At 41.6% G+C, this 14,148-nt stretch overlaps 1 protein-coding gene across 2 annotated transcripts in view; it reads right to left on the bottom strand.

Moving 5' to 3' along the window:
- The window catches only part of eif2b3 (eukaryotic translation initiation factor 2B, subunit 3 gamma), a 91,813-nt gene that overhangs the window by 35,567 nt on the left and 42,098 nt on the right, over window positions 1-14,148 (bottom strand). For both annotated transcript variants that reach the window (XM_080726082.1, XM_080726083.1), the window contains exons 4-5: window positions 12,447-12,606; window positions 10,147-10,258 (exon numbers count right to left, since the gene is read on the bottom strand). In XM_080726082.1, coding sequence (XP_080582208.1) covers window positions 10,147-10,258; window positions 12,447-12,606 — 272 coding nt within the window. The remainder of the gene's footprint in view (window positions 1-10,146; window positions 10,259-12,446; window positions 12,607-14,148) is intronic.

Genomic DNA, 14,148 nt, shown 5'->3' with positions numbered 1-14,148 from the left:
AACCCCCATAGCAACCCCATCTATCAAACATGGCAGCCATCTTTGTTTACATTTTAGGAAAACATAATGGCTTCTATCTCATGAATGCCTGAACGGATTTCCATTCGGATTTTTTTGTTTGAAAGCTGTGAGCAATGTGGACACACGTGGTGCATTATCTAGGCATGGGTGTGCATGATCCGTGCACTATGAATTACATGGAAGTCTATGGAGACTGGAGGCATGGTAGAGTACGAAGGTATTGTTAAATGGCGGGGAATGTGTTAATAATCAAGTAAAATCCTTTATGAAATGGATACAATTAATTGTAATTAGGGATTGGTTAGAATAATTGAAAATTCGAATAATCAATTTTGAGGATAAAAATCGATTATTCAAAAAGATCTATATTATGTTTGTATTTGTATAGTTTTTTTAATAATGTATTTCTGTTGCAAAGACTATATTGTCATCCAAACCCTGCCCATAGTAACTACATTTTAGAGGATAACTAGTATGTGTGTAATATTTATTCTCTACTGCATTAACATTGTCATTGAGAGGAACTATAGGTGAGGACACAGATTCAGAGGGACTATTTAAAATGAGGCACCGGCCGGGTCCGCCAGTCAAACCTGTCCCCCAGGGCCCTGTGAAGCAAAGCCCTTGGAGTTGTCCACGCGAATACCAGAAAACTCACCCTAAAACAAACCCGACCCAAACTCGTTTCCCAACGGGTCTGTGGCCTTAAGCTAGATGCAGATTAAACCAAAATCAAATCTGGGCTTCTGGGGGTCCCTGGAACAAAAAGGTTTGCGATAGGGGTCCATCCGTGGAACAAAATATTTTGAGATGGGGGTCCACGGCCAAAAACACATTTTGGGGGTCCTTAACACCCAAGGAGCCAAACTCGTTCAGTAACGAGATACGGCCACTAGATGTTACCCTGCCAAAAGGAGTTGTCCCTGAACGAGTCAACAATGGGTTAACTGGGACAGGTCTGCGTGCATGCTGCATGCCCTCTGAATGACGCTGGTCCATACGTCACCCCGTAGCTGAGAGAGAGAGAGAAAATGGCAGAGGCTGTTTGCATTGGTTTCCATTCTAGGCTCAAACATAAAAAGGGCTTTATCTCTGAATGAGGTGAAAAGAACGCCAGGGAAGCAGAGATATGATTGTTTTCACGGCGACACTTTACCGCGATGGTCGGCCCCCGTTTGGATTTTAGTTTCGCGAGCGTTTGTAAACAAAGGGATTAATTTCCTCAATCGTCAGCGGACACTCATGTGCACACGCACGTAGCTTCCGAGGCTCTTCAAAATAAAGCGTGAGTGAACGGCGGCAGCAGCAACAGCTAGAAATGTTAGAAACCTTAGCAGCCCATGTGTTAACCACTGATAGGCACATTCTACAAATGTCTTCTAAATCATAACAATTTTCTGAAAAAAACGTATGTTGCCATCAGTGTTTCTCAAACTTTGTCACGTGAAGGACCCCCAGAATGATATGTATTTGGCCACGGACCCCCATCACAAAATATTTTGTTCCAGGGACTCCCAGAAGCAAATATTTGATTTTAGTCTATTCTGCATCTAGCTTAAGGCCACAGACCCGTTGGGAAACGAGTTTGGGTCGAGTTTGTTTTAGGGCGAGTTTTCTGGTTACCGTCCTCACCAAATCGTTTTATAAGATATTAGTAGTAGTGTTGCCCGATCCCGATCACGTGATCGGATCGGCCGCCGATATGGCCGTTTTTATAAGATCGGAGATCGGGGGGAAAAAAATCGGATTTTTTTTTTTTTTTTTTTTTTTTAAATATTTTCTGGGAGTACTGAAAGTTACAGGTAAGGTGAATGCGATATGAAATGTAAGCTTACCATAATCACAGTAATCCTTAATCATTTTCAATCATATTCAAGGGCTTTTGGAGAAATGAGACAGACAGAGCACTGCAGAGGGAAGATGATTGTGTCAGACTCTGTGTACAGCTGGCAGCTGATGCCAATAAGTAGTAATTGGCCCCTTGCTAATGGATCAAAGGAAGGCAATTATGTCTCTCTGCACTGTCAACTAGCTCAGTGGTTCTCAACCTGTGGGTCGGGACCCCCAGGGGGGTCCTCAAATTATTTTGGGGGGGTCCCCAGATGATTAACTTAATGTGCAACATTGTTTTCTCTCTCAACAGTAAACAAACCAACATAAAGTTTAAGTGTATAGAGGGTATCTGCACATTTCGAAAGTGAAAAATTAAGGACTTTTTAATACCTCTAAAATGACAAATTAAACATTGGCCAAATTGTCAAATATTAAAGCCAGAAATTGTGAAAATAGCCGATCTACATGCTCACAACTCCTCGCGTTGCGAGGCGTTGTGAGCATGTAGATCTGCTATTTTCACAATAGAACCGTGTTATACAAAATATACTTCCTCAACTCTTCAGGGTCGGGGGTCCCCAGTTAAAATATGATTATTTTGGGGGTCACGGCCTGAAAAGGTTGAGAACCAAGTGATAGAATGAATAGAATTTTTTTTTCTTCTTAATGCCTTGCCAAAAGATCGGATCGGGAAAGATCGGGATCGAATCGGAAGCAATAATATTTGATCGGTATCGGATCGGGAGCAAAAAAACCCTGATCGGGGCATCCCTAATTAGTAGTAATAACTGATATAATATGTCAGGTTTTACTGCCGTTCGTAATTTCCGCTCATGAAAATATAATTTAAAATATCTTTACATTTTATTTTAGAATTTTCATTTCTGCTAATAAGAAAGCAAAATAGGCTTCCATTATTTTGATTTATATTAGTACACATTTACATGACTGTGAAGATGAAATGGCGCTTTATCCCCTGATCATTTTCAGAAGAAGAATCATTAAATATATAAATGCTGCTACAGTAACACAAAAATAGGCCTAGAAGAATTTATGGATTTGACGCTGTGATCAGTAATATCGGTATCGGCAGATACTGATTCCAGTTGATCGGTGATCGGTCCCAAAAATCGCAATCGGAGCATCTCTATACTACAGCGCTTTGAACTCCTCATTTGTGAACATACTTACAAAAAAATAGATAATGCGAGGGACAATGAGAGCTAACGAGGGAAGTAGCCTCACGTAACCAGACAATGTACTCATCTACGAAGAGAAAAGCCTGGTTACGACCGTAGGCTGATACGGCATAGAACGGTGCTACTTCCGCCGGGAGAATTTCACCGGAAGTTGTCCTTTTTCGACCAATCACAGTGCGATGTTGCTGAAAATCTATTCCCCGCAGAGACATTTTCTGTTCTCCCTCACGCCTTCGTCCTTTCTGCTCGGAGTGCTCGCACAGTAAGCAGCAAACATGGATTCTACAGACGTCACACGTTTCTACTAAGCGTTTATTTTTCTACTAAAGAGCGAGTTATCTTACGAGCTGGTCAATGGAGCTATGTTCTGTTTCACCGGGGAATGTAAACAGACTGCAACGCATGACGTAACTTCCGCTAACCGCAGCACTTCCGCCACTTCCGGTGTGTACAGGTTCATGCCATTCACATCGCACATTGTGGCCAGGGTGCGAGGGAAGAGTCTTAGGCCTCCATTCATTTCAAGGGGTCACAAGATACAAAACAGTAGGAAGACCTGCTGAGCTAAAGGGCTGAGGCTGAGCACTCCTTTCTAAAGGGGGGGAGCTTTGGGGACGGATGTCACAAGACTGGGCAGGCTGCTTAGTCCAACACCCTAAGTCCCCAGACAATGTGTACATTTAGAACAAATCCAGACTGCTCACCATGCAAGGGGACGGTAGTGCGTGCGTGCGTGCGTGCGCGCGTGTGTGTGTGTGTGTGTGTGTGTGTGTGTGTGTGTGTGTGTGTCTCCGTCTCCACGCATACATTCTTGTCCAGGAGGGGCCCTCCTCAGCTCTAATGGTCGCGATGAGCAAAAACTTCAAAGACATGCACATTTATTGAAGCTAAGTAAACTACTAGCCGGTCATGCCCGGTATCAAATCAACGATCAAAGTTTGCCGAAAAATAACTGGATTTCTACTATGTTACCACTACAAACTATAAATATGTTGAGCGATTTTTTCTGTGACAGTTTAATGTGCCCTGTCTGGCATGTGTGTGTATAAATGGCGAGAGGCAGCCGGCGGGCTATAAGTCTTTCACCGTAAGCCCGTGAATGTTTAACTGTAAGCTCGATATGTTGCCATAACGCTGTGACAATGTGTGAGGATGGGTGTATGTGTCGGGGGCGAGTTGGTTTCTCGGTCACCGTGCACCTAATTTCGCCGTCCCGCCATGATGTGTTTGCGTATTGTGTGCGTGTGTGTGTATGTGTGTGTGTGTGTGTGTGTGTGTGAGGATTTCCCTGTGTCTAGAAGCATGCTATAGCAGCTGCTTCGGGTCCTTCTTCTTATAGGCCAGAATTTACAGTGGCTCCTCTGGCTCCCTGAAGTATTTACGAGCTCCCAAAACACTCGCTCTCCCACGTACGCTGGACCTGAGAGACCGTAGAACGCAGAGACTCTGACAGAGCGCAGAGCGCTCGGACGGTTACTGGGAGCCAAACCACCGGCGCACGCACGCAACACACACACACACACAGACTAAGAGTTTAGAGGCCAGTATTTAACCCATTTAGGCCTAGAATTATTGACTGCTTTAACCAGTGAAAAATAGCAGATATACAAGCTCACAGCGCGGCACCGAGTGCCGCGCTGCGAGCTTGTAGATCTGCTATTTTTGAAAAAGTCGTGAGAATGTGTGCAAAACCTTGAATATATGTATTTTCAAAGCGAACGTTTGTAACTCAAATTTTGCTTCTGGGGGGGTCCCTGGAACTAGATATTTTGAAATGGGGGTCCGTGGCCAAATAAATATCATTTTGGGGGTCCTTCACATGAAAAGGTTTGAGAACCTCTGACATAGTCTCTCAAGAACAGACTAACTGAGCTCCAGTTAAGTGAAAAGGACCTTTTCTTTGACGATGGCTGGCCAGATTGCTGACATAGAAACACATGTTTTTCAAAAAACCTTAGAAGGATTCAAAAGACACTTATAGAATCGGGTCAAAATTCAAATTTTCAAGATTTTTCAAAAATAGCAGATCTACAAGCTTGCAGCGCGGCACTCTGTGCCGCGCTGTGAGCTTGTATATCTGCTATTTTTCAATAGTTAAAGCATAAAATAATGAAACACAAATTGTGTACCCGTTCTAAATGGGTTAAAACCCAGCCCCAAACATCCAGATTTAGTCAAACTATCAGTTATAACACCCGTCCAAGTAATCATCATACCACCACCCTAGAAGGCACTCCCAAAAACACCTTATTTATTTCCCATTGCTGGCACAGAACCGACAACCCAATGAAACGACTGACCAATAATGACCCAGGGCTCATACAGTGACTACTTTAACCATTTAAACCCCATGTGGCTGAGCGGAGCCCCTCAGGGCTCTATACTAGTGTCTTCTCTGTTTTCTGTTACTGTGGGGGGAAAGCCTTCGCTGGAAATGGCAATAAGCTGATCTCTGCAGTGGTGGAAAAAAGTACTCATATTCTTTACTCAAGTAAAAGTATCCATACTGCAATATAGAAATACTCCGTTAAAAGTAAAAGTCCGGAATTCAAAATGTACTTGAGTAAAAGTATGAAAGTTTGGCAATCAAAATGTACTTAACACTTATGTTGCAATGATTTTTTCCGGCCAATGTCCCGCGTTGCCATGGTTACCATAGACTTCCATGTAATTGTGCAATTGTGTAAAAAGTGCATGCCCATGCCTAGATGATGCACCACGTGTGTGCACACTGTTCACAGCTTTCAAACAAAAAAATCCGCTTGGAAATCCGTTCAGGCATTCATGATTTATGGGCCATTATGTTTTCTTCAGATGTAAACAAACATGGCTGCCATGTTTGAAAGAATGGGTTGGTATGGGGGTTAAACATGCAATTTCGCGATCGCGATCATTTTTTTTTTTTTTTTCAAAAACGGCCCAAACTCGGGAAACTCGGGGTTGGCACAGCGTTGGTATCAATACAAACTCGGGAAACTCAGGGTTGGCACCAGATGTGTTAAAGTACCAAAAGTAAAAGTACAAAAAGTTTGAAAATAGCAGATCTACAAGCTCATCTGCTATTTTCAAATAGCCAAGGTATAAAATAGGGCTAAATTGGTTTATGTATGTTTTATAATAGTATAATTTATATCGGCAAAGTAACTAGTAACTAAAGTTTTCAAATAAATGCAGTGGAGTAAAAGTACAATATTTGGATTCGAGATGTAGTGGAAACACTCAATAAAGTACAAATACCTCAAAAGTGTACTTAAGTACAGTACAAGTACAGTACTTGAGTAAATGTACTTGGTTACTTTACACCACTGGATCTCTGTGATGAGTTGTGAGCTTGTCGATCTGCTATTTTCTGGCAGGGGTTTTCTGGGGTTTAAGTGGTAGAGTATCACAGTTCTATTCTATTCTCAAAGTCTTCCCGGTAAAGTCCTCGGTATTCATTTATCCACTTGGAACTCAAAGTGTACAAATGGAACCAAATGGACCCTTACTGATCCATTTTGAGTTGAGTGTCCTTCTGTTGCAGGAAGGTCCATTTCACAAGAACAGGCTAAACAGTGTCTGAATCCAGACCTAAGATAGCAAGCATGCTACACAGATGCAAGGGCTTAAAAAGGAGCTTAGACCGCACAAGAGAGGCACCCAAACCAGTCCAAGAGTGGGTGTGCAAACAACCTCCCACCACCTCAACCCTATACACAAACTAAAGCCTCTCGGAAAAGAGGAAAAGAAAATCCCACTCATGTAAAAGAAAAAGGTAGAAAAGAAAACGGGAGGAAGTAAAAATAAAGAAGGAAAAAACATGAGCAACTGGCTAAAGCCTGATTTATACTTGTTTGCAGTGTTGATTTTGTCGACTAAAACTATGACAAAAAATGTTGTCGACTGCGTTTTTTCCATTGACGAAAACCTAATAAAAACTAGGGATGTCCCGATACCACTTTTTTGCTGACCGAGTACAAGTACGAGTACTTCATTTTGAGTACTCACCGATACCGAGTACCGATACGAGTACAATTAATAATACAAAATGTCTTTAAATTATGTTTTTTTTTAATTTATTTTTATCAGATGTTCCTCACTTTCTGGCTGTATATAACACATTAAATTGCATTGCTTTCCCAGAACATGGCACAACTGCCACACATTTCACTTTTTTTTCCCATGGAAATTCCTGTACTGTGCATGATCTTCTAGATCTGCTATGCTCAAACATTTTGTATTTTTACTTTTGATACTTTAAGAGAGAGAGAGAGAGGCGAAGTGGCGGAACACACAGGGTACTCGGGCGCTTTGTGAGCAGTATCTGACGAGTACCGATACCGCAAAATAGGCCGGTATCGGGGCGAGTACCGATACCACGAGTACCGATACCGCATCCCTAATAAAAACTAAGCTGTGATAAAACTAAGACTAAATATATTGACAATTTCGTCAACAAAATTCAAACTAAACTAAAATGTTGGGGAGGGACTGGTGGAGAAGAGTGCCATTTTATGTTTGGTTGCTCTCCGGTGTTGCCTGCTGAAAATAGCAGATCTACAAGCTCACAACGCGTCACACTGCGACGCGTTGTGAGGCTCCACCAGCACCCAAACTAAAATGTTTTCCAAACCTGTTTTTTAGGACCCTTATGGTGTCTAGTTATGATTTCTTCTTGATGCCGTGGTACATTTTTTTATGATTTCTTACCTACCCATTCACTTACTATACAGGAAAAAAAGACCCCCAAAAAGTAGCATGTGAGGGGTCTAACTAGGGTTATTTTTTTTTATGATTCTGAATCCATTGCAAGCATTTGTGTAGCATGAAAAACATTCCTTTGGCTAAAAACGGCCCACAAAACTAATATGGTTTTGTGATGAAAAGTGAAAAAAAAAAATAATAATAATAATCACAGTTTTGTGGGGTCCATTTTTAGCCCAAGGAATGTTTTTCGTGTAAAAAAAAACCGATTCAGAATCATGAAAAAAACCCTAGTTAGTCCCCTCACATGCTACTTAAAGAAAGATTTTTTGGGGGGTCTTTTTTTCCTGTATAGTAAGTGAGCGCCCTACTACAACACATCACATAACACGTTGTGAGCTTGTAGATCTGCTATTTACTGAGCACAACAACGGCACACAACTACTGTATGTATAAGTGAGGCTCAAAGCTGTAAGCTTGGGCAGCAGGTCCTGTGTTAGTGGATAAAGACAGGGGTAGTATGGCTGAGGACCAGTGTTGCCATGTACACTTATTATAAGCGACTTTGTGCATGTTTGCTTGTAATAGTGGTAATAGTGTAATAGTTTATTTAAGCCTGCAGACAACGTACGTAGTCCGTTTTGCACTTTTGTATATTCTAGACTCTGAGGCAGGGGCGTCAATTGGGTATGGCAGGGGTATGCAGCTGCCATACCCTGGATCCAGGGGGGAAAATAAAAGTTACTTTGAAATATAAATCCATGAATGTCTCTTTGTCTATCTGTGTTGGTTATTATGTTGTTAAATTACAATAAAATAACTACAACTGCAATGCATTATTGTTAATTGTGGCACGTTTACTAACATGCCAAGTTTAGCTGCACTTGAACAACCATTCCAGGCTGCTATATCCAGCCCAAGAAACCGTAGAAACGGGGGAAAAAATAAAATGTACTTCTCAAAATAAATGTATCATGCCTGTTGCTTCGCGTGCGTGCAAGACACCAGTCATGTTGCCATACCTTAGCTTTTTCTGAACTGACGCCACTGCTCTGAGGGGGTGACATTATGTGGTGGGGTTAACATTTCACCAACCCAGTAAAAGCAGTGTTAATATATCCATTTGCAACTATTGAGAGTGTACAAATGTAACATAACGGACCCTTACGGGTCCATTTGGTTACCTTTGGACACTATGCTTTTACAGTGCAGTGTTACTGTAACAGTTCCACATATAGCCACATACTGCACGTGCTCTTTCCCCTCCTGTGAGTTGGTGATAAACTGTGTCTCTAATGAGTTGTGACACCTCCATTCCATCATTGCGTGATGTGTTTGTACAGACTGAGCTATATGCACACGAGAGGCTATGAAGAAAACAGCTGGACTGCGTCTCCTGGTTCTCTATCCAATGTGGAAAAAATATCATTTCATTATTGGCATTTGAACTATCTAGACGAATAACAAGGTAACACTTTCTACGAAGCCCATGTCTGTAATTCATTATGAATAACATCTCTGTCTGTCGGTCTGTTGTTGAGTTCGATGGACTGACTTCAAACTCAGTGACAACCCGGGGGAGTGCCGTTGCCCGGTGTCGGTCGGTTGGATAGGTGGCTGTCTAGAACCGCTGACCCCACTGATACACCCATATAGCCAACAGCCATATATGGAGAGCCGTTTGTGCAGACCCAAGTTGGGCACCGGCCTAGTACTCGCCTTATAATTTGCTTATGACATTGTATAATTGGAGTTATAATAATGCTTTATAACAATAATCATAACACATTAAAGAATTTTATAATGACAAAAAAGGTAAAATAAAGTAATCATTACTGTACAGTTAAAATATGATTATTTTGGGGGTCGTGGCCTGAAAAGGTTGAGAACCACTGTTATAGTGTACTGCAGGGGTATTCAAAGTGGGTGACGGGGCACCCAGGGGTGCCGCGAGATAATTTGATAATATTTGGAATTTATTTTGACACTAAAAAATATTTACTATCATTTTAAACTTGACGTACAAAGTTAGTTCTAACCAAAATGGCTATTATCTCAACGTTTTCCTCGCAACATAATCACTAAAATATCGTCACTGTCGAACAGAATCCTTGTATCGCCAAGTTTCAAATGTGTACGTCTTTTGGTAAAGCAAATCCCTGCTTCATCATACAAGACTGTCGCACAAAACTAGTGAAAACAGCCGATCTACAAGTGCTTGTAGATCTGCTGTTTTTCACTAGTTTAGTACATTTTATAGATGATAAATACAAAATGAACGGTTTTGGACATACAAGGTTTCCACCCGACAACGACGATATGCTATAAATATAAGGTGCTGGGAGTGAAAATTATAATGTAGGGGTGCCTCGGATTAAAAAAAATATTGCGTGTACAGTGGCTAACGTACTTCCTGAGGATGGACTTTCTGATGACCAGGCCGTCCTCCAGGTCAGCCTCGTTGGCCATGAACAGCAGCCTCTTCCCTGACTCGTCCACGCCCACAAAGTCCCTCTGCTCCGCTGCATGGACACACACACGCAAACGCACGCACGCAGGCATACACATAGGCACACACGCAGGTACACACACACACAACACACAGCGTTAGAAACTCTTAACATCTCATTCGCACCGGGTAAGATAAAGATAACAATAAAAAATATCTTTCTCAATTGAAGTGGATGGGAGTGGATGGTAGTGTCCAGTGTGGACACCATCATCCATGTTTTCCTGTGCAATGTAATGTAAATGTACTTATGTTTAGCTTTTAGTTTTTCTGTGGGCAGTGCGGATGTAAACTAGCCTCTTTGCAAAATCCGGTGTAATTACATTGCTACAGTATGTGATGTTCATTAACACATACTGCCCTTTAAAAAAAATACATTTTCAGGCTGAACTGCCCCCAGTCTCCATAGACTGCCATGTAATCCATAGTGCACGGATTATGCACGCCCATGCACAGATCATGCACCGTTTGTGCATGCTGTTCACAGCTTTCAAACAAAAAAATCCGCTTGGAAATCCATTCAGGCATTCATGAAATAGCAGCCATTATGTTTTCTTCAAATGTAAACAAACATGGCTGCCATGTATGAAAGATGGTGTTGGTATGGGGGTCAAACATGCAATTTCGCGATCGTGATCATGCCTAGTAGATAGAAGGAAGTTCTTGGTAAAAACGGCCCAAAACTCGGGAAACTCGGGCGTGGCGGCGTCAGACAACGAGAATAACTCGGGAAACTCGTGAGGGGGCAGTCTATGAGTTAATATGCAGTGTCCCGTCAAAATAAACAAATAAAATATGGCATACGTAGCCTTGTCCTGGTTTTATTAACACCTTCTAAGCCTGGTCGTACTCCCTCGGACTTCCTACTGGGTACCATCAGCCACATGTCTATTCCCGGACTTTTGATATAAATGATAATAAAAAAAAAAAAAAAAACATCGGAAATTCTTCTCTGTGTCTTTTTGGAGCTATCTGAAACGGTTAATATGCTCTCACAGTCATTTTCTGGTGCTGGGTGTGATACTCGTAATATCCAGCAGGCCACGCCGTTGACTCACATTCTGGATGGATGGCTGGCCAGGAGTGGCCTGATACTCTCCCCAGTGTTGAAACTCGACAAGGACAACACACAAGATGGCTACTCTTTGTCTCTGTTCGTGGATCGCGGTTTCAATCACGTTCGGGCGCCGCTTCTCTATCGCTCCTTTCCCTGCTTCGCCGCACGTAAACGAATGGAATTGATCTCCCCTCCGCCTCGCCAAAGTAAGATCGCCGACCTCTGCAGGATGAATATGTACGCTGTATCGAGCACTCCATTACGTGTTGTTATCATGTGGGCTTTGTTTTTTTAAAACATGTTTGTAAATAAATGGCTTATTTCTTCGGCGCTACCTCTGTTCAGAGGGTTCTGCCGCGGCTTGCAACGTGTTAATTTAAGGCCTATACACTTTCAAAACTGTGCCAAAAGTTACTTAAAAAATGTAATATTTTGAAAATGTTTAAATAAACATTTCCAGTATATCGTTATAATATGATATTATTGTCACCACATTGATATGAAGGTATTTGGTCAAAGTCATATTGTGACATTTTATTTTGTCCATACGGCCAAGCAGCAGCTGCTCTGCTACACTGCTTTGATGCAACAATCTAATCAGTTGACACTAGGGCATTCACCTAATATTAGAATATTCGAATATCAATGTCACTATTCGACGTTGTTCACCGAAGTCGAATATTTTCTTTTTTTTTTCTTTTTATTGTTTCTCTTTAAAAAAATATATAGTTTATAAAGTATGGCTAGATAGATAGGAAGTCATAAGAATGAGTTGTCAATGCCCCTGGTGGATGAATTTGTTAATGCTCTATACCAGGGGTTCTCAAACTTTTTTAGGCTGTGACCCCCAAAATAAACATATTTGAACTGGGGACCCCCACCCTGACAAGCACTTGGAATTGTAGGTATTAATTGTATTATTTATTTATTTAATGTGACTCGGTTCCACAGATAAATATTGTGAAAATAGCAGATCTTTTCACAATGTTCGCCTCTTGCTTACTTAATATTTCACAGTTTGGCCAGTCCTGTCGAATATTCGACTATTCGAATACTTTGAAGTCGAATAATTCGAATACTAAAAATCACTATTCGTGAATGCCCTGGTTGACACCATCAATCAACCAGAAACCTGTTTATTTACCGGTCTTCTTCTTGCCCTTCTGGCCAGGAACCGTCTCTGTGAACTCGTGTGCCTTGCTCATGAGCATGGACAGGGTGGCGCTGTGGGCTCTGAACAGATCCACCACCTCATGGAGCGCTGCGTCCGTGATCAGGTCACAGCTGACCACCAGCACATCCGTCTGGAGGGAGGGAGAGAGAGAGAGAGAGAGAGAGAGAGAGAGAGAGAGACAGAGAGAGAGAGAGAGAGAGAGAGAGAGAGAGAGAGACAGAGAGAGAGAGAGAGAGAGAGAGAAAGAGAAAGAGAGACGTATGATTAGGGCAGTCACAATTATGTTCATTTTACATGGCGATTAATTTTCACTCAAATAATTGCGATTTAAATGTGTTTTTGTCATTGACAATTACATTTCTGTTTGGCTTGTAGGCTTTGATGTTGCACATGGCAGATATGACACATAACCTAAATATACAAAGAATATTACTGACATATTTAGCAACTTTATACTTAAAAAAAATAGCATTGAGAGTGGAAATAGCTGATCTACAATCTATACTATTTCCACTAATTTTGAAAATGTTGCCTATTTTATATTTTTAAATATTTAAGAATGTCCTGCGTTTAACGTGAGAGTTCAATGACTTTAAACCCTATTTTATATTTCGTCATGTGGCGGAATTAGCCGTTTACAAGTTCATGGTGCATTGTGAGCTTATGCACTATTTCTGGTGTTTTAGCCTATAATGACATGCCCGAAAATAGGGACGCCAGGTTGAAAACTGGAAAGTGGTTGAAGTTCTTTGTTATTATAGGAATGAGGAAAGGCCTATATTTGAGACGTAACAAGCAGTTTCATTTTGATCTCAGCTCAAAGTGTAAACATGTATCAAGTGACTATCCAATTAACACATACGTTGCATGTATCTGACTTTTTGTTTCGGCTTGAAGTTATGTGCAGACATTTGGGTACACTGTGTTGATTGCTGACAGACACATCGTAAAGGTTATATGCTTGTCACAATGCTTCAAAAACACACATTTAACATTTTGCTTGATACAAGTACTCAAGTGAAATGTTATAGCTGTGCATATTCATTTATTGCCAACACGGGAGCATCCAAAAAGTGTGGCTTCCCTCAACCAATACTAAACATGAGTATACGCACGCACACAAGCACAAGCACACACAAGCGCACACACACAAGCGCACACGCACGCACGCACGCACACACACACACACACACACACACACACACACACACACACACACACACACACACACACACACACACACACACACACACACACACACACACACACACACACACACACACACACACACACACACACACACACAGTAGCAAGTGCACATGGAAAACATCACACAGAAAGTCCAAAATACAGTTCGAAAAATGGTGCAGCCTTTTGCTTTATATTTGCAACGTGTGGATCATTGAACCTTTATTTATACAGGTAAATCCCATTGAGATGCTAGATCCAAAATAGCGGCAAGACAACAAGTGGTAACAACATGAAAACATATGGATGCGTCGTGTCAGTCGTGCTGGTATGCATACAGTCTGAGTAAATATGAACACATGAGAACAATGGTGACGTTCCACAGAAAGGCTCTCATGCGTGAAGAGGCATGGACTGTGTTGCCTAACGACAGTCACAACAGAAAAGAGCTTATGATGGGGGGATAGATAGAGAGACAAAGAGA

This window comes from Nannobrachium achirus (assembly GCF_963921795.1).
Source record: "Nannobrachium achirus genome assembly, chromosome: 5".
Taxonomy (NCBI): domain Eukaryota; kingdom Metazoa; phylum Chordata; class Actinopteri; order Myctophiformes; family Myctophidae; genus Nannobrachium; species Nannobrachium achirus.
Note: the sequence above shows the minus strand (reverse complement) of the source record. Positions and strands in the feature narration are given on the sequence as shown.